The sequence below is a fragment of the Jaculus jaculus genome, chromosome 1 (assembly GCF_020740685.1).
Source record: "Jaculus jaculus isolate mJacJac1 chromosome 1, mJacJac1.mat.Y.cur, whole genome shotgun sequence".
In the NCBI taxonomy this organism is placed as follows: Eukaryota; Metazoa; Chordata; class Mammalia; order Rodentia; family Dipodidae; genus Jaculus; species Jaculus jaculus.
Window position 1 is genome coordinate 183,936,373 of NC_059102.1, and position 20,553 is coordinate 183,956,925.

Sequence of the window (20,553 nt, forward strand, 5' to 3'; positions counted from 1 at the left end):
GCTTATTTTGAAAGACAACACTCCTCCTTCCCTTTTAGAAATGAATAATATATTAATATGTATTAATTAATTAATACCCCAGAACATCTTTTGGAAATTCTGGCTTGAGACTAAAATCCAAATTCCTTGTTATAACATTCAAGGAATGTCATGAATTTACAACAACTTCCATTTTCAGCTGTTTCTGCCTCTGCATCTCTCCACAAATCCCATAATCCAGCCACGAGACAATAATAGCAATGTTGAATACTTTAAGAGCCTTTTACTGTAGAAGTTTTTAAACTTTTCTCTCCTGGATGTTGAATTAATTGGAATTTATATCCAAAGATTTGGTTAAAAAGCAGCTTTTTTTTTTTTTTTTCTCCTAATAGGGCTTGGTAGTCTGTGCTATCTTTTGCACTCTCTCACTTCTGAAGGTACATGTACTTGGAGCTGCTAATTTATGACTGCTTTAGGAGTTGGCATTTGGATAGAAGTAGCAGCAGCCAGGCCCTAATGACATGCATTTTTGTTTTGAAGCAAACATATATAGTCAGTAGGTCCTAGAGTTGTACCATTATATCATAATTACTTACCATATTTTGGTGAGATCTGTGTGACATTAAGTAAAGTTAAACAACATTACCTTCTAAATATTTTGCATATTGCCACAATTTATTCTATAGTATTTAATAGCTAAGTAATATTTTCTTCACATTACTCTAATTTGGGCTGGTTAAGTTTTATTGCATTGAAAATGCCTCCTAGTTCTTTATATCTGGTTTGTATTTAAAGCATCCAGATCTTAACTGTCCTTTCTAGTTATCTAATTGCAGTAGTTACAGCTCAGTCTACATATGTCTCTTTAAAAAAGTTATTTACATATTTATTTGTAAGCAGAGAGAGATAAATAGAGACAGAACACACAAATATATTTGGATTGATATATTTTTATACTTTCCCATCATTATATTTTTAAACATATCTTAAGCTTGCTCATGTTTTGTTTGTAATCACTTGATATTTATATTCATTTTATTTTGTTTCAGTACTTCTCACTTCATTCTTTTATACTGCCAGATGAGTTTTCTCCATTCACCATCAAGTCTCTTTTTAAAAAAAATTTTATTTGTTTATTTATTATTTATTTGCAAGAAGAGAAAGACAGACAGAAGAGATACATGTAAAAGGAGAGAGAGGGAGAGAGAGTGGGTGCACCAAGGTGTCTAGCCACTGCAAACAAACTCCAGAAGCATATGATACTTTGTAGGTACTAGGGAATTGAACTCAGGTCATTAGGCTTTGTAGGCAAATGCCTTAACTGCTACGCCATCTCTCCAGCCCAACTCTTTTTTTTTTTTTAATTTTTTTAAAAATTTTTTAATTTTTTTTTTTATTTATTTATTTGAGAGCGACAGACACAGAGAGAAAGACAGATAGAGGGAGAGAGAGAGAATGGGCGCGCCAGGGCTTCCAGCCTCTGCAAACGAACTCCAGACGCGTGCGCCCCCTTGTGCATCTGGCTAACGTGGGACCTGGGGAACCAAGCCTCGAACCGGGGTCCTTAGGCTTCACAGGCAAGCGCTTAACTGCTAAGCCATCTCTCCAGCCCAAATCTTTTTGTTTTTGCTCATGATATTTTTTGTGGCTGCAATGTCTTTTCCTTACTTTGTCCTGGCAGAATTTTTTCCCATCTTTTATTCTTAGTCACTTCTAAATTCCCGCGGTAGAATTGTGCTCAAGTCATAGCTGAGACAGTTATGTCACCACAGTTTGCTCAGATATCTGTCTTTGTCAGTGATCAAGTGTCCAAACACATATATTTCTAAGTTACTCTGTTACAGTGAGTCTTTTTCCATTAATATTTATTGGTGCATTTTTTCTATGCTAGCCTTTGATATGGAAGAAATTTATGAATTTCATTATTATTTATTTTTACTACTTCTCTTATTCTATGTTTATTGAACAACATTTTATTATCCACTAATGTTTAATGATTGTTGAAAACTAACCAAATTAAACCTTAAAATATATTTAACTAATTTCCTAGGTTTTATTTCAACTGAAATGTTTGGTTATTTGGATTAAAATAATCCTGATTTCTTCACCGTACACTTACTGAGATTTCATACTGAGTCACTTCAAAAATAATTCTGGGAATATCACATTGGGCATTACCTGTTTTTCTCCCTCCCAGGATAGGTAGGTAGGGTGTGTGCCAGCCAGCCAAGATTCATGTTAACAAACAACAGAAGAAATTACTTAAGTATGCTGAGATTTACTGGAAAGGTATTAGATAAACTGCAGATCACATTAATGGTAAAACTGAGGGAGCTCCTTGCCCACATATTGGTACCATCCTTTCCCTCATCCCTGTACCTTTTTTGAAGGGGCCCTCCTCGTTGAGGATGCAGGTCAAACCATGTGGACTGTGGGTCAGGCATCCTGGGGAGAAGCAGTCATTTATGGGGGAGAGGCACTGTCTCTGTGCATAATGTCCAAACTTGTGGCTCTAACAATATTTCTGCCCCCTCTTCTGCAAAATTCCCTGAGTCATGTTGAGTGTGTTTTAAGTTGGCTTCAATGATGGGCTCACTAGGGGCTTCCTCTGATTTGATAGGTGTTGAGTGTCCTCAGTGTCTATCTCCTTCAACCTTGTGCTGGTATCAGGTCTACTGAGAAAGCAGCACTCTTGTTCATTTCCCCAGTTACTCGGTGGTTTCAGCTGGGGCCAGGGTGAAGTGCACTGAGCCATTGATCTCCTCAGGTCCAGCTCCCATCTGAAAGAGAGAAGCAGATTCTCCAACAGAGAATGAAGTCACCACAGGTTAAGTGGGATAACCATTATTAATTTACGGAAAAATTAATGGGGATAATTTAGAGATAATTAATTTAGAGATATTAATTTAGAGATTTAATGGGTGTTGACACTCTTACAGTGCAAGATTAGTGGAAGCTTGATATTGGAAAGCTAACTCATTATCTGGACATGATTCTGACTTGCTTCCAAGTTCCAGATATGGTTACCTTTCCACTGAGTGGATCTGTTAGCCAATCCAAGAACAGGTAGTTACCCACCATGTCTGTGTGCCACTAATTCACTTGTGTGGGCCTCACATCAGGTTGTTTGCTCCTGAGTCGCTTAGACCTTGAGTTGCTCTGAGAGATGTTGACCACTTTTAGCTCATGTAGCGCCTTCCAGCACTAGATGGGCTAACTGTCTGGGGACTGGCTCTCTTCCGGATTCCAGTCAGGTCTCTCCAAGTTCTGTGCTGACAGCATATGTTGTCTTCAACAGTCAGGCTTACCATTAACCTCCAGTGGGTACTCAAGTGCTCTGACAGAAGTCTGTCTTAACCTTGTAGGTCTCTCTGATCAACAGCTCATTGTGAGTGTTAACTGTATCCCGGAGTTGGGAGTTATGGGCCAGTGCCAAGGGAAAAGAAAAAGAAAGAAAGAAGCAAGAGAAGTTTAAAGTTAGGCTTCATCTCACTCTTTCCAGGGACCTTCAATTCACAAGCTCCCCCTAAGGTCCTACTGAGGATTTAACTTTTAATCTATCTTCCAGGATATAAGTTTATATGGTACTAGTTCAATTTGTGTTTTTGCATTTATAAGATCTGTGTTTGTTTTCACAAAAATGCCTATGGAAACTCAACTACATATCAGGCTGTGTCTTAGGGCCTAGCAATATAAAAGTCAACAGATAGATAAGTCCTCTTTCCTAAACAGCTTGTAATCTAGGATAAGAAGGTAGAAAAGAGAAAAAAAAGTTTGAAAAATAATATTTATCACTTATGAAAAATTCTAAGAGGAAAGAGAAATATGGAGTAGAGGCCAAATTTGTATAAAGACTTGAACAAATAAGAGTCCTTTGGATTTTAGGGAGTACACAGCTCCTGTCAGGGCATAGATAGGAAACAGACAAGGGTTTGTCAAAATGTTAAAGGCAGAACAATTGTGGCTGGGATGGAGAATTGACATTCATTACAGTGAGACCTTTTTGTGAAGATCATTGACAAGGTCTCTAGGTAGCCTGATTTAATCAGTAAAGTGGGTCTGTGACATTGTAATAAGCCACATCTAGAGCACAGTGGCTTAGAGCAACAGACACATTTACCGAAAATCACATCCTTATTGTTGCAAGGCTGTGATTAGGCCGGAGCTGTTACTCTGGCTTGCAGTCAGATGAAGAAACCTCTCTCCGGAAGTCACTCTTCTTGTGGCAGATGAAACAGTGGCCACATGGCCAGCCATGTGTTGGCTTTTTAAGATTCTCACCAGCAATGACAGTTGGGGCTTCAGTGATATTGTCCAGAGGAAGCCACACAACCAAACCCAGCATTAGTGGGATAGGGAAGTATGATCATTGGCCAGAGAAGGGGAACAGATACTTTTGAGCATTGACTCAATTAACCACAGGGCCCTTCAAGAATAGTAAAATCTAACTTGACATTTTAAAATGATCTTGGTGCTAAGAAAATACTGTGGTAGGGAGATATGAACAGAAATAAGGAGGCCAATTAGTGGACTTTCCACCAATCCACAGGGAAATGATGGCTAGACCAGGGTGTTAGTAGTGGGGATGGATTATGGATACAGATTAAAGGTATATATAGACAACAGTATTGACAACTGTGGGAGGAAGGGGGGATTCAGGATTATTGGCAGTACTTGCTTGAGAAACTGAAGGTTGGAGTTGTTTATATCTCTAACTGGGATGCGTTAGTCAGTAGGGAGAAGGGAACATTTGAGTCTTTATTTATAAAAAAAAAAGCTAGAGAGTTATTAATTAAATTCAGATATATACATTCCATCCAGATGGATAAATTAGGAAAGACGAGCTATTCAACAACTAGTGATGACTGTGAGCTCATTGCTTTGGATGGTTATGATCAATCAGTGGGCAAAACAAACAGACCTCTGCCTGTTTTATCCCATAGCTAATGGGATACTTCACATTTTGTGAATACTTTCAAGAAGTTTATTATAAAAATACATAAATAATTGAATTGTGTCAATTACAGTCATGTAGTGATTAAATAATTTGAACTATTTAAAATCGAGCAGATGAAAAGGCAAACGTTATTAAACTTTATGGATTTACTTTAAAGTTTCAAGGTACTTTTATCTATCAACCCAAAACAAAAGTAGGGAACCTAAGACTTGGATTACATTCATTAACTGAAGAAGAAATGACACTTTCTTATTAAAGGAGAAAGTATTTCTTGAGAGGGCAGATAGACCTTATAAAGTCTAACTATAAACTATACACATTAGAACCAAAGCTTCAAGAGTCATATTGAATTAAATAGCATCATGCCTAGAAACCAGGATAATGATTCTATATGACTAAGTCATGTTTTATAAACTGTACATTACCTTGTCATTCCATGCCTACTATTTACATAACTATATATTTAGTTAGCCTGAATGTCTATGACCTTTAGTTAGTTAAAGATTAAAGAACCACTTTTTTAATGTTATGGGACCATCATAAAATAATAGCTTTATGAATAAGGCAGTGTAAAATTTATTTTTCCTTTCCATTATGAAACCCCATCATATTATAGGAAATTGCTATGGGCACAATAATGCTAAAAATGGTCCTTTGGCATTAAATAAATTGACCATACTGCTTTATTATCTCTAATAATTTCTTTTGCAAATTACCCTGTTTTTGAATATGATCAGCAGGAATGACTCTGTGAACAGTTTAATTTCCATATAATCTTCAGATATTTTAGTTTTATGACTTGCTTTAGAATAACAAATATCTAAGTTTAACTCTCAAAATTTTGCAAAGATAAGTTATGTTTTCTGATTTGGGTATGTAAGCAGTCAGTTTCTGACCATGTAATAGTTTTTTTGGGGAGTTGAAATGGGGTATGTACAAAAAGGACATGAAGGAAGGCAAGAGTGAGAGTTGAGTACCTTGGCATCCCCCCTTTTACTTAACCATGATTTTGAGTATTTGCCTATTGAGAAAATAAATTTATCTATATTTTTCTCAAAAGGATAAAAAGTTGAATAAGAAATGAATGCTGGATCATTGGTGTGTAAGCACGCTAACAGCGTGGTAACCATGGGTATGGAAATGGTAGGTTGAATAATTTACAGACAACAGCACATGTCGGATTACTATCAATGCTTCTGGTATCTATTCTTAATATTTGAAAAAATAATGTGAGGCTTATTTTATAATCTACAGATAATTATACACCGCTTTTGTGACTTGAAGACTCTTTTCATACATGGAATTAGAAGTGCACTAGGAATTAGCCAGGTTACTAATGAAAAGCTGTTTCAACCCTGAATGCATTGAAAGGCTGTTTTCACTCTGAATATGTACTTCATCACCATGGTTTCCAGAAACGCCACTTATAATCTCCCCAGAAGTACTCTTTTCATCACCATCTCTACTTTCTGTGTTTCACAGATGCTGCTCCTATGTTGGTCGGCGGGGAAATGGTCCTCAAGCAATCTCTATCGGAAAGAATTGTGATAAGTTTGGCATTGTTGTTCATGAACTTGGCCATGTGATAGGGTTTTGGCACGAACACACGCGTCCAGATAGAGACAACCATGTGACCATCATAAGAGAGAACATCCAACCAGGTGAGAGGCTTCATAACATGAAGCTTATTTTTTTTTTAAATGCAGTTTTTCAAATAATGTTTTCCAAACATTTTTGATGTGGTTGAGTCAGCATTTTACTTGATTAAAAATTAATCTTTTTTGGCTTGCTCTCTTTCTCTCTCTCTTTTTTATTTTCTTCTTTATTTTCTTTCTTATGCCTTTTACAAGATGTAACTATTTTATTTTGAAATGTCCCTGCTTTCCTTATGGGCTATTAAAACATAAACTAATACTATTAAATGACTTTAGCCAAATATTTTCTGTACTTAATTCTGTAGTTTATTTTAAATTTATTCTAGTTTTAAAAAGGATCCAGGGCTTGTCATGACATGTTGTAACCACATGAATCTACTCTATATCAGGTATAATTTCTGGAGAAAATTCCAACCAAATGACTCATTTAAGATAGTCTCAATAGTGGGCTGGAGAGATGGCTTAATGGCTAAGTGTTTGCCTGTAAAGCCTAAGGACCCCGGTTTGAGGCTCGATTCCCCAGGACCCACATTAGTGACAGATGCACAAGGGGCATACGTGTCTGCAGTTTGTTTGCAGCGGCTGGAGGCCCTGGAGCATCCATTCTCTCTCTCTCTCTCTCTCTCTCGCTCTCTCTCTCGCTCTCTCTCTGCCTTTCTCTCTGTGTCTGTCACTCTCAAATAAATAAAAATAAACAAAAAAATTTAAAAGATAGTATGAAGAGTTTCTTTGACATTTTCCTCTAAAACTTACTTTTCTAAAGACAGATTCTTAACAAAGTTTTCAATAATTAAAATATGAGGCTAGGCTATACATAGTTGGGAGAGTGCCCAGAATACCTTAGGCCCTGGGTTGGGTCCCTGGTTTTGTATAAATTGGGTATGGTAATGCCCACCTGGAATCTCAGCATTTAGGAGGTGGAGACAGGAGGACTAATGTTTAAGGTTAACCATGGGTATTAAAGACATATAGGTTAGCTAAGACTATATGACACTGTGTTTTAAAAGGAAAAAAAATGAAGGTGAAAGGAGTGGGTTATGATCAAATTAGAGAATGTTCATATATTAAATTTCTCACAGGTTGTAGAGATGGTTGGGTGGTTAAGGTGCTTGTCTACAAAACCTAAGAACTCATATTTGAATCTCCAGGTCCCATGTAAGCCAGATGCACAGTGATGCAAGTGTATAATGTCATACATGTGCACAAGGGGGTGCCTGCATCTGGAGTTTGTTCACAGCTGAAGGACCTGGCACACCCATTCTCTCTCTGCCTCTCTCTCTCTCTCTCCATCTCAATAAAAGAAAATAGGAATTAAAAACAGCTGAAATATAGCTTACAATTATAAACTGTGAGTGATAATACCCCTATTGTAAAATTTTATATTTATTTTAATTTTAGTATTCATAAGATCAATACATTTTATTTTCCAAAAATCACCCTAACATTTTGATGTTTAAAATTTTTTGCATGGTAGTATGTATTTAAAAAATACACATAGTGTAAAGAGGTATTCTTGGGCTGGAGAGATTGCCTTGTAGTTAAGGTGCTTGCCTGCAAAGCCTAAGGACCCAAATCTGACTCTCCAGGTCCCACGTAAGCCAGATGCATGTGGTGGTGCATATGTCTGGAGTTCATTTTCAGTGGTTAGAAGTGCTTGCATGCCAATTTTCTCTCTCTCTCTCTCTCTCTCTCTCTCTCTTTCTTTCTCTCTCTGTCTCTCTCTTTCTTTCTCTCTCTGTCTCTCTCTCTTTCTTTCTCTCTCTGTCTCTCTCACTCTCTCTCTCTGTAATAAATAAATAAATAAAAATAAATCTAAGAAAGAAGTATTCTTGTTTTCTTATTCATTATTAATTCAGTTACAATGTTGAATTCCTTTGAATTTTCTATTTTTAGTAATATTGATCTCTTTATTCTTCATATTTCAATTATTTGCCAAAGCATTAATGTTGCAGGTAATATTATGAAAAATATGAAGCTTAGCATGAAGTGTGTGGATATGCATAAATAATTGCAAATGGGATGGAGAACTGGAATCTTAAATTTAAAATATGTAGAGTCCACATAGAATGGCAAGTATCCTACTAGTGAAATCATAAGAGATATCACAAGAGTTTGAGAAAATTTTTAAAGGAAAATGCAGTCAATACAGTAGACTGAAGAGTCAAATTTATAGGCTGAAAAAAGTCATCCAGTGACAGTGGATATATGTGAAATAATCAGTGCAAGATTATTTGATAATTACCTGGGAAGGGAATATCACATAATTTCAGAATCATCTATCACATCTCAGAAATTTAGGTGGCATTTATCCTCTAGTAATGAAGAACTGAAGTGTTGTAAACAAAGTAAGCTCAGGTTTTAAAAAGAACTCTGTGCACTGTAGAGGTCATTAACTTGGTAGGGAGGAAAAGATGAGCCAGAGGTCTTGGAAAGCTATGTGAATACTGTAAAAGTAACTTGTGAGAAACGGTTATATTCTTAGGGTGGGATAGGCCAAGAGCAAAAATTGGGAATAGTTTCAAAAGTATTTTAAGAGGAACATAAAGGGAAATCTTCTGAAGTTTTATTATAGGCTACAAGATGAGCAATGATTTCCTTAAATAAAAGAAGAGACATAGACAAAGCAGCATGCCTCTGAGAGCAATGAAACCAAATATGAACTTCATTTTGTACAATTACTGCCTTGAAAACCCTATAATGACCTTCCTTTAATATCAAAGGAAAAGTCAGTTTGCACTTAGGGATGTATCTGGAGAAAAAGAAAGTGGTAGTGAATTTGATTTGTCTAAGGAAGAGGTGAGGGAAATGGAAAATTGAATTATAAAAAATAGAAAGCAACAATAGTTAGGCACAGTATCTTTCCAAGGACCAAAATTTATTGTCTAGGAGAAAAGAGAAAAATCAATATAATGTGTTGTTCATAGGCAAGGGAAGGAAACATTTCAAGAATAATCAAGTCATCAGGGTAATCAATATCACAGAGAGATTAAAAAGCATCCATGCCTCAGATATGAAAGCAACTGGCACCTGAGTCAGAGCTGAGAGTCAAGCTTCACCTTACACTTAACATCATTGAATGAAGTTAAGAGGAAGTATCCTATACTTTCTTTTCTTTTAAAATTTTATTTAAAATTTATTAACAACCTTTGCATATGAATACATCATGTGTTGGCACCCTCTTTTTCCCTCATTCTTGGCCCCATTCCACTGGGGACCCTCCTCAATGGTGTTGCAAGTATACCCCATGGGGTTGTGGGTTATGAGCTGTGGGGGCAGCAGATGGTATTTTTTGGGGGGAAGAATGCTTCTGGGCATGATGTATCAACCTGTGGCTCTTACAATCTTTCTGCTCCCTCTTCTGCAAAATTCCTTGAGCCATGGTGGGTGAGTTTTATAGTCTACTTCAGTGATGAGCTCTTAGGAGCCTCTGGATCTCACTTTGGTAAGTGTTGAGTATTCTCAGGGTCTATCCCCTCCCCCTGTACTAATTACTAGGTTCAGCATGGAGGCAGCACTCTTGCTCATCTCCCCAATTCCTCTGTGGTTTCAGGTGTGGCTTGGCTGAAATGTAAGGGGTAGTTTGTCTCCTCTGGGCTTGCTACTTCTGAAAAAGAACAGATTCTCCAGTGGAGAATGAAGTCAGCATAGTTTAAATGGGATAAGCTTTATTAGTTTAGGGAGAATTTGCTGTTTGTAACCCCTCTTTTAGCCAAAGACTCATGAGAGCTTGACACTGGAGAGCATAATCTTTATCTCCATAGGGTTCTGATCTGGTTCCCAATTCCAGATATAGGTTCTTTTACACTGAGAAGATCTCTTAGCCAATCATAGAGCTATTGGTTACCAATCTCACTCTAGCTTACGCTAACATGGAACTCACTCTGTAGCCCAAATTGGCCTCTAACTCCAGAGTGCTTGGATTAAAGGTGTACATCCCACCCTCAGAAGGAAATATTTGTTTCAACTAACAAGCGTGAAGTGAAGTTCACTGTTAACCATCTGTCGTCTCTTGTCAAACATCTTACTATGTGGTACAATAAAGCAAAACAAAACACTGATATTTTAAAATCATTTCCTGTTTCGTGTTTTTAAGTACATTTCTGAAAAAATGCACATATAAACTTAAAATGAAGTACAAATGTACACATGGTATAAATGAATGAATGAATAATAAAACCTAACTGTGCTAAGCAAATTGTAAACTGAAATCCTTTTTTATCTTTTTTTTTTTTTTTTACTAAACATTCAAGCAAACAGGTGTTGAGTGAGATTTCTGAAGTGACTTGAACTACAACAGAGAGATTCCAGTCTGAAAGCATTCATATTACAGATTAACCACGTAAAAATTTATGAACTTCCTTGGTTCAGAAAGATAAGATTGGATATTATTCAAGAACAATGTTTTAACACACGAACTGGTTTCAAATTTATATGCAAAAGCATATTATAAAAATGAATTTGGTATGAATCTTGGATTACTGTATGTTAAATATGACCTGGGGAGGATTTAGTCACCTCTCTGATTTGTTAAATATGTTTTGCTTTGATTCTCTGCATTGCTGATTTTCTTACCTTGTTTCATGTAGCCAGTCTAATTTTCTCTTAATTTTATTATGTTTTTTACTAGCAAATAGCTGTAATACACATGGTAAGTGTCCACTTAAGCACACTGAAATGTATTGTTTTTAATTTGCAGAAAGCACTTGCAGAAATTTTTTTATTAGTTTTGTATTCAGCAAATACAGGCAGTTTGGTACCATTATTAGGCTCATCCATGTCTTACCCCCTCCCCAGTGGTCCCCTCTTGTTGAGGTATATGGGTTGTGCATTGTGGAGTTAGCCCACAGCTATTGATATGATAAATGTCTCTGCATATCATGACCCAACATGTGGCTCTGACATTCTTTCTGCCCCCTCTTCTGCAAAATTTCTCTGAGCCATGTTGGGTTCCTTTTTGGTCTGATTGCAGAAATTGTGAAGATGGAATCGCTGAAGCTTGAACTCTGCATGAGGAAACATTAGATCTAAAATCACTGGTGTAAACTTACATGTTTAACTATGGGGTTTTCCCTAATTTCTCTCTCTCTCTCTCTCTCTCTCTCTCTCTCTCTCTCTCTCTCTCTCTCGCTCTCGCTCTCTCTCACACACACACAAATACCTATTACTGTAAGTTACAGATTAGCAGTTGGTAAAAATCTATTGATAGTAATAGTTAAAATAACAGATGTGAAGTATACAAATATTTTTTGTGAAAAAATTTCTCAAAGTGGAGCCTTCTTGTCATGAAAAGTGTAAGACTTATTTCATTTTTTAGTGAAAGTATGTTTACTGCTATTTTTTATTTTTAGTTTAAGTCACCCTAGCAGGAGCACGCTTGTAATTTATGCTGGCATCCTGTCTATATCTTCACACAACCACACAATGCTTCTTAGAAAGAATTCAAAGCAAATTGAAAGTTCAGAAAAATATCACCATAAGAGAAAAGCAAGAGATTCATTAATAAGACGCAACCTACTATAATCCCTTATACATCATCCACAAAAGCAATGCAATTTAAAAGAAACAAATATGAAATGGTAAAAGCTTATAAATAAAAAATTCCACAATACACTTCTGGTAGCCGTATCTTTTCTAGAAATTAATCAGTGTTCCAATCCAACATTGATTTTTCAATTTGACATCAGCGTGAAGGTAGATTCTTTGCAAGTTTTGGAATATGCTTGTAAAAGCAACCAATCTTTCAGTACAAAGTAGATGGGGGTATGGGAAGGGCTCTTCTGTACTGCTCTCTTCTTTCAGCTAAAAGAACTCTGCAATGTTGTGTATTCCTGATTCATAGGTCAAGAGTACAACTTTTTGAAGATGGAGCCAGGAGAAGTGAACTCTTTGGGCGAAAGATACGACTTTGATAGCATCATGCACTATGCCAGGAACACCTTCTCAAGGTTGGAGTCTCAGGTTATACCTTTTGACTTTTAATTCCTTTCATCCTGTAGCTCCTCACAATGCTCTTCTTGACATCGGGACCAGAACAAAAACCACTTTCAAATTTTGCTGCTTCATGACAACAGTGAAGCAGAGCAATAAAGATTACCATTCAAACCACCTTAGGCATTCATTCAAAAGGCATTTGAAAACATACTTTTATAGTTCTTAAAAACAAATAAATCAAAAGTGATCATAAAATGGTATAAATTAAACAGTTCTGTATGCCTAACCTATAAAAAAATGTACGAAAACCACTACCTAACCATTTTGTATGCTAAATTGGGAAAGAATTATTTAAAATAATTTAAAATTTTTAAAATGAGGACTCTACAAGTCAAATGTGTTATTTGTTGTTGAAGTGGAATTTTGAGATCTGTATTTGATGCTGTATTTATGCTGAAAATTTGATATGAGAAAATGAGTCATCAAAGCATGTGTTAGGAAAACTCCTTACTTTCAGCTAGTTTAGATTATGGCTCATCAACTTTTAATTTATAATGACCTCAATAATAATTGAATGGCATGGTTTTTAAAGCTGTAATACATTTGGGTTTTCATCTATTTTATTGCAAAGATGACACCATCAAGCAAATGGTTCCCAGGTAAGGTTTGGAAAAATTAAAACCCTGAGTTTGGGCTGGAGAGAGGGGATTGTGATTAGGGTGCTTGCCTGCAAAGCCCAAGGACCCATGTTCAATTCCCTAGTACCCAAGTAAGCCAGATGTATAAGGTGGCATGTGCATCTGGAGTTCATGTGCAGTGGCTAGAGGCCGTATCTTGTCCATTCTCTCTCTTTGTGCCTCTCTCTCTCTCCCAAATAAAGAAATAAATAAAACCCGAGTTCATCCCTCCTTTGCCCCTGTTGATGCCGGCCTTACTTTACACCCACATGCCTATTTTACCTCGTTCTTTTGGTACACTTCTATCCATTTCACAGTTCATTAACATCTATTTTTTAAAGTGTTGTCAGGAAGAAGTGAAAAAAAAAAAGCCAAATTTACTCCCATGTTTATTTTTTGAAATTATCATTAAAAATTAAAAACAGGGCTGGAGAGATGGCTTCACAGTTAAGCACTTGCCTGTGAAGCCTACGGACCCTGGTTCAATGCTCAATTCCCCAGGACCCACGTTAGCCAGATGCACAAGGGGGCACATGCGTCTCGAGTTCATTTGCAGTGACTGGAGGCCCTGGCGCGCCCATTCTCTCTCTTCTCTCCCTGTCTGCCTCTTTCTCACTCTGTCACTATCAAATAAATAAATAAAAATAAACAAAAAAAATTTTAAATAAAAAACAGTGTTTGACTAAATCCTTGGAATATGAAAACATTTTAAAATTATCCTTTCTTGTTAAGCAAAGTCTTAAAAATTGAGTGTTTTATAGAATTTGGTAAGCCATTTTTCTAATATATGTTTTCTAATATATTTATATATATTAGACATATTTATTCAAAAGATACATGTACTCAAACACAATAATATCCAAATACTTATTGTTCCTGGAATTGGAATATAAGTTTTGGTGGAAATACACCCAGAAATCTGGAATGAAATTAGAGTTGTAAACTTTTATTGCTAGGTCAGTACTTGGAATTGAGTTGAGTTTTCCATAGAAACAATGTAAGAAATTGATATATTGTTACAAGTTCAGGGAAGATATCTCATGGTACTAATTTGGAATTAACCTGAGGTTTAATTCTTTGTAATACAGAGGTACTGAAGAAAAGCAATACTGAAGAGAAGTCTAGCTTTCGTAGAGAAAATATTTTCTGCACTCTTAAATTTCTCTGTCCTCCTAGACTGTGCTATTTTTTTCCATCATGGTACATTTGTCCTCAGACCACTTCTCTTGCATACTGAAGTCCATTTTTACTACTTCCCTTCAGTTTGTGTGCCAGTCACCTTGATGTATTATTGCTATTGTTTCAAAATTCTCCTACTCATTTGTCATAAATAACTCTATATTTCTTTACTGGGAGAGATTATCTCTGTGAGAATGGAAGTAGTTCCATTGATTTAATTTAGAATATCTGATGTCTCCAAAGAGGATGCTTAGTAATATATTTAAATAATTTCAGTGAATGAAAAATTTGTCATGGCCTCAAAGCATCAGAAGTTATTCTTTCTAATTTTGTCAAAACAACATCATAAAAATTTACCATTTCACTCATTTTAAAGGTGGGCATTTTGACAGTGTGAAGTAAGTGCAGTTTGTGAGGCACTTCCCAGGACTTTTTCACATTGCAAAATGGAAACTATATCCCCATTCAATAACAATGTTCTAATTTTATCCCTTGCCACCAGTGCCTGGCAACCAACCTTGAATCTTCACTTTCAGTGAGTTTAACTATCTTAGATATCTCTATATTAGTAGTCATAGTATTTTTACTTGGTGACTGGCTCCTCTCACTTAGCATTATTTTCTCAAGATTTATCTATGTTAAGGGCTAGAGACATGTCTTCGCGGTAAAGGGGCTTGCATTCAAAGCCTATGGACACAAGTTTGATTCCCCAGAACTCACGTCAGCCAGATGCACATGGTTGTGCGTGGTTCTGGCGTTCATTTGCAGTGGTAGAGGCTCTGGTGTGTCCATTCTCTCTCTCTCCCAGTCTCTTTCTATAGTAAATAAAAAATATTATAAAAAAGATTTAAGCATGTTGGAGCATGTGACAGGATTTGCTTTTATGATATTGATGGATAATATTCTATTATATGTGTGGTTATTTACACATATGTATCTATTCATGGACATTTGGGTTGCACATACCATTTAAATTGTTTCTATTTTTGGCTAAATGAGTAGTGCTATTATGAACATGTATGTACTCATATTTCTCAGAGATTTTATTGTCAATTATTTTCATATTTTCCAAGAAGGGGAATAGCTGGGTCATATCCTAATTTTAAAATCCTTCTGTAATCTGTTCTACAGTGCCTGCCATATTTTACACAGCCTCATAAATACCTATTATTATCTTTGTTTTGATAGCCTTTATACTTGTGTCTGGTGGTTTGATTCAGGTGCCCCCCATAAACTTAGGTGTTCTGGATTCTAGTAACCCAGTTGATGGCAATTGGAAATTAAAGCCTCCTGGAGGCAGTGTATTGTTGGGGGCAGGTCTTGGGTGTGATAGCCAGCATTTCTCCATGCTAGTGTTTGGCACATTTTCCTGTTGCTATGGCCCACCTTATGTTGGTGAAGATGTGATATCCATGCCCTGTTTAAGCCATTGTTTTCTCTTTGAGCTTCCCCTCAAGCCTGTAAGCCAACTAAACCTCTTTTTCCCACAAGCTGTTCTTGGGTGGGTGATTTCTACCAGCAATGCAAACCTGACTGCAACAGTAAAGTGGTACTGAGGAGTGGGGTTGCTGCTAGACACCTGACTATGTGGCTTTTGCCTTTTGGAGCTGATTTTCAAGAGGAATGTGGAAGGATTTGAAACCTTTGTCTAAGAGATGTCTTGCATGGCTGTAAGTACAGCTTGATGGACTCTTCTGGTTAGAGTTGAAAGACCTGGGCTGGAGAGATGACTTAGTAGTTAAGGCACTTCCTGCACACTCATTCTCTCTCACACAAATAAATGTATAAAAAAGAAAAGAAAAAGAAAAAAAAAAAGACCTGAATGCAGTAAGAACTATGGACTGTGAGGTTTGGCTTATGAGGGTGAGAAAGAGCTTTGCTTGGACTGGGCTAATAGTTTGTATGAGAAGCTTGCTGTTATGTCCATGTCCTGAGAATTTGTGCAGGGTTGCTTTGCATAGGAATGGACTGGTGTGAGCAGAGGGATATGTCAAAGAAAAAAATAAAATCTTTGGCTGAAATCCTGCCCATTCATCTGCAATTGAGAGATTAAAACCTTTGAGATTGGGCCATCTGACCTGCACTGGGGCAACAGGAAGAATATAGACTCTTCTGAAGGGGTCTGAGTATTCAAGGAGTGTCCTGTTCTTCAAAGTCTGCTTTGTTTCCTTCTGAGTTAACACACTGACACCCTACCTGGTATTGTAGAGTATATGAAATGTAGGAAGGAGAGGGTCATTGAGTTTGCAACTTGGTTTTGTGTTTTGGAAATGTCTATGGGCAGCGTGAAGCAGGCTTGCTGGATGCCTACATAGAGACCCCATGGGGCTGTGAGGATGACCCATAGATTGTGGTGGAGACCCAGCGGAGATGCCAGGACCATGAGATGGCTTCCAAGGAGAGCTGCCAGCCCTGAATGAAAATTTTGAGGACTGTGAATAGCCTAGCTGGAGGGGTGGAATTGGAAGTCCAGAGCCTTGTTGCTGGTTAGAATTACTGGACTTGGAGATTTGTCACTGACTGGAGTTGTAGACTTGGAACTAGAGAGTTTGGTGTTTTCCCTGTTTAAATCTTGTATTGGTTGAATATTTCTTTGCTATTTCCAATGCCATCTTTTGTAGTGTGAATGTTTATTCTGTACCATTCTGGATTTGGGGGAGATTTTTGTATTATGACTCAGTTAGAAGATCTTGGACCATGGGGATGTATGAACATAATTGGAATTGGTAAAGACTATGGGGACTTTTAAAGTTGGATGAATGCACTGCATTTTATATCATGCATAGTTATCAGTTTATGGGGGCCAGGGGCAAATGTGGTGGTTTGATTCAGGTGTGGTCCATAAATTTAAGTGTTCTGGATGCTATGTTCCCTAGCTCATGGCAGTTGTGAATTAAAGTGTCCTGGAATCAGTGTATTGTTGGGGGTGTGCTAATGGGTATTATATCCATTTTCCCCATGCCAGTGTTCAGCACACTCTCCTGTTTCTATGGTCTACCTTATGTTGGCCAGGGCTTGATGTCCACCCTCTGCTCATGCCATCATTTCCCCTGCCATCATGGAGGTTCCCCTCAAGCCTGTAAGCCAAGATAAATCTCTTTTTCCACCAAGCTGTTCTTGGTTGGGTGATTTCTATTAGTAATGCCAACTTGACTGCCACACTTGTATGTAAGATGATATGTCATGGTGGTTTGGGTTTAAATTTGATGATATAGCTCTGTTTCTCTAGGGCCTATGCTTTTCATGCCAGATCCAAGATATTATGACCATATAAATGTCATGACACTTACCCCCTATTGTGCCATCTATGAGTTTTATAGTTTTAGTGGTTATGAAAGTTTGAATAGGTGGCACCCAGTATATTCAGTGTTTTATTAGTTTATAATTTGAATCTACAAGCACCTGGCTGAGGAGGGTGTTACTGGGTGGATCTTAAGGTGTGGTGATGTATTTGAAAATTTAAACTAAAGGGATGAAGAGTGCCTAGTTCCAGCTAGAGTCCCTGAAGTGTAGTGTGTGGCTTTTGGCTTGTAGCTTCTCTTTCTCTGCTTGGACCTGTGAAAACAGGCTAGCTTCTTCTGTCATTATGGAAATTCCCCTGGATGTGTAAGCTTCAATGAATCCCTTCCTCCATAACTGTACCTTGTTTAGAAGTTCATCTCAGCAAACCTAAAGCTATCTGCTACAGTGGTATGCTTTGTCCTTTTGAGTTGTTTTGAAATGATAAGAGATAAAGGTCCAAAGTCATTCTTTTCAATTTGGCTATTGAAAAAAAAAATGTTCTTACTCTATGTTAAATGGAACTTCTTATTTTCATTTCTAGATTTTTTTTAATGGTGCATAGAAGTGGAACTTATTTCTATGTCCACTTTTGTATTCTACATTGCTGCTTTTGTTATTTTGACAATTTGGGGTGTATAATTTTAAGGTTTTCATTGTGTAAGTTCATAGGCTCTGTGAATAAATGTAATTTCATTGAATTTAATTCTATTTTTCTCTGTCTCTATTTTTTGTTCATTGCTGTGAACTCCTAGAACTATGTTTATTAAACAGAAATATGAAAGTTGACATTTTTCTGTCTTCCTGGCCTTAGATGGAAAGGTTTGTTTTCAGCATTGGTTTTAGTGGATTTTTCACAGGTGGACTTTATTATATAGTAACAATTTCTTTAAATTTCCAGTTGTTGATTGTAAGTAATCAAAAAGATCTACTTTCTTTTTCAGATTGTTTCTTTTCAATTCTGAAAATGTTAAAATTTTGTAGGTTCTTCAATTCTTGACACTTATATTTCTGAATAGAGCCACCAAAAGTTCTGATTGTTTCAATGAGACTCAGAAGTGCACCTATAGAAGCAATGGTTCTCTGATGCCTCAGATGCTTTGTAGTATAGATACATCCAAACTGGAGACTAAACACATTTTTTCTTGTGTGTCTGTGTTTGTAACACGATATGTGTGTGTGTGTGGGGGAGGGGTACATGCACATTATGTGTATGTGCTCTTACAACCTCCCATAAGCTCTCCTCCAGTGGGGATAGGTTCCTGAGGTGGCTAGAGTGGAATGTATGGTGTCCAGTTCTTTCTTCTGCTTGATCATTTTTTTAAAGTATTTTATTTATTTGAGAGAAAAAAGGGAGAGAGAGGGAGAGAGAGAGAATGAGCATGCCAGGGCCCTTAGCTACACTGCAAACAAACTCCAAATACATGTGCCACTTTGTACAATTGGCTTACATGGATGCCAGGCTCCTCCCCAGCAGGCAGGTAGTGCTGAGGAGGGACCAGGCCAGCTGGTTCCCCCCAAGGGGTTGAGGAGAAGGGTGTATGTCGTATGACTCAAAAACCTCTCCTACTCACCGGAGAAAAACCACACTGAGTCAGAAGTATTGTGGAAGCAGGAACTCAAAGGAACTTGCTTTATTTTTACAAACCGTTGTCTATATCATGTTGGGGAAGAAGGTGGGGATTTTAGGATGGGGAAGAGGTAAAGGCCAATAGTAAACTGTGACTATTGAAATGATAATTCTAACTCCTTGTGGAAGTAGCAGGCAAGAAGCCATTAGGTGTCTTGCTGAGTCATAGCTGGCCAGGTCGCCAAACTTTAGCTAGGCTCAGGAAGTTCCACTAGGCCTCATGCCTGGGACTTTCAGGGCCCAACATCTCCCCCTTTTGTTTTTGTAAGAGCAGTAGTCACCATGGCCCCTGTTTTAGGTTGTCCCCCTCTGGGGATCTTACCTGTCACTGGGTACCATGTGTTTAGCTCGCTGAGAACCCACTCCATGGCCTGTCTTAGGTTGTCTCAGTCAGTCTGAGATCTTACCCATCATCGGTCAAATGGAGGGCAGGGGAAGTGGCAGTGGGTCATCTTAGGAACTTAATTCCTGAGTTGCCAGCCCGTGATAATGTATTTTGACCAGATGAAATTTTATTGCCTCTAGCCCCTGGTGAATAAATTGTGTAATTCTGTTAATTATACAAGGCCCGACAGTGCGGATAAGGAGAAGGAGAAGGAGGGGGAGGGACCCAAGTAGAGGGAGAAGGTAGGGTAAGAAGTCATGTAAGCCTGTCCACAATGGGCTGTCCTGGAGGTCCAGCTGCCTCCTCTCCAGGTCTTCCTGGAGCCTGTTAATCTTGTCCTGGACGATTCCCAATTTACTGGTGTAAAAGCAGCATTTTTTTCTGAAAAAACAAGCATATGCCTCCCTTTTTTGGCTGTTAATAGGTTTAGTCCCCTCCTGTTTTATAGGACTACCTCAGCCAGAGAATCTAGCTGTTGTTAGAGTTAGGTCTCCCTCTGAAATAATCAAAAGAGGGCATAGGGAGGGCCTCATTTCCAGGACTGATATCTACATCTGGGATTAAGGTGGTTGGGGCACAAAGGCCCATCCAATTGGTGGGCAGAAAATTATAGTCCATCCCACCTCCACAAACATAAACCATTCCAGAAGGCAGTCAGCATTGAACACTGGGCTCAGTTGTGTTGAAAGTACATAAGGAAGGATTAATGTACCCCACATCTATAGTGGAATTATTAGGCGAAGGCAGGGCTCAAATGCAAGTTCCATAGGAAACATTGGGAAAAGCTGGATGGGGATGGGGAAGGTGGCTGAGCAATTGTTTAAGGTTGTATGGGCAATTGTACTGCAAGCAGCCAGGGAGGCCCAGATATGCTAGGTCTC

At 37.7% G+C, this 20,553-nt stretch overlaps 1 protein-coding gene across 2 annotated transcripts in view; it reads left to right on the top strand.

Moving 5' to 3' along the window:
- Window positions 1–20,553, top strand: part of Tll1 (tolloid like 1) — a 243,559-nt gene that overhangs the window by 129,616 nt on the left and 93,390 nt on the right. Inside the window, exons 6-8 of one of the 2 annotated variants that reach the window (XM_045137374.1) lie at window positions 6,419–6,597; window positions 11,219–11,239; window positions 12,431–12,536. In XM_045137374.1, the coding sequence (XP_044993309.1) occupies window positions 6,419–6,597; window positions 11,219–11,239; window positions 12,431–12,536 (306 nt within the window). The remainder of the gene's footprint in view (window positions 1–6,418; window positions 6,598–11,218; window positions 11,240–12,430; window positions 12,537–20,553) is intronic. The other variant, XM_004657159.2, reaches the window with a different exon arrangement.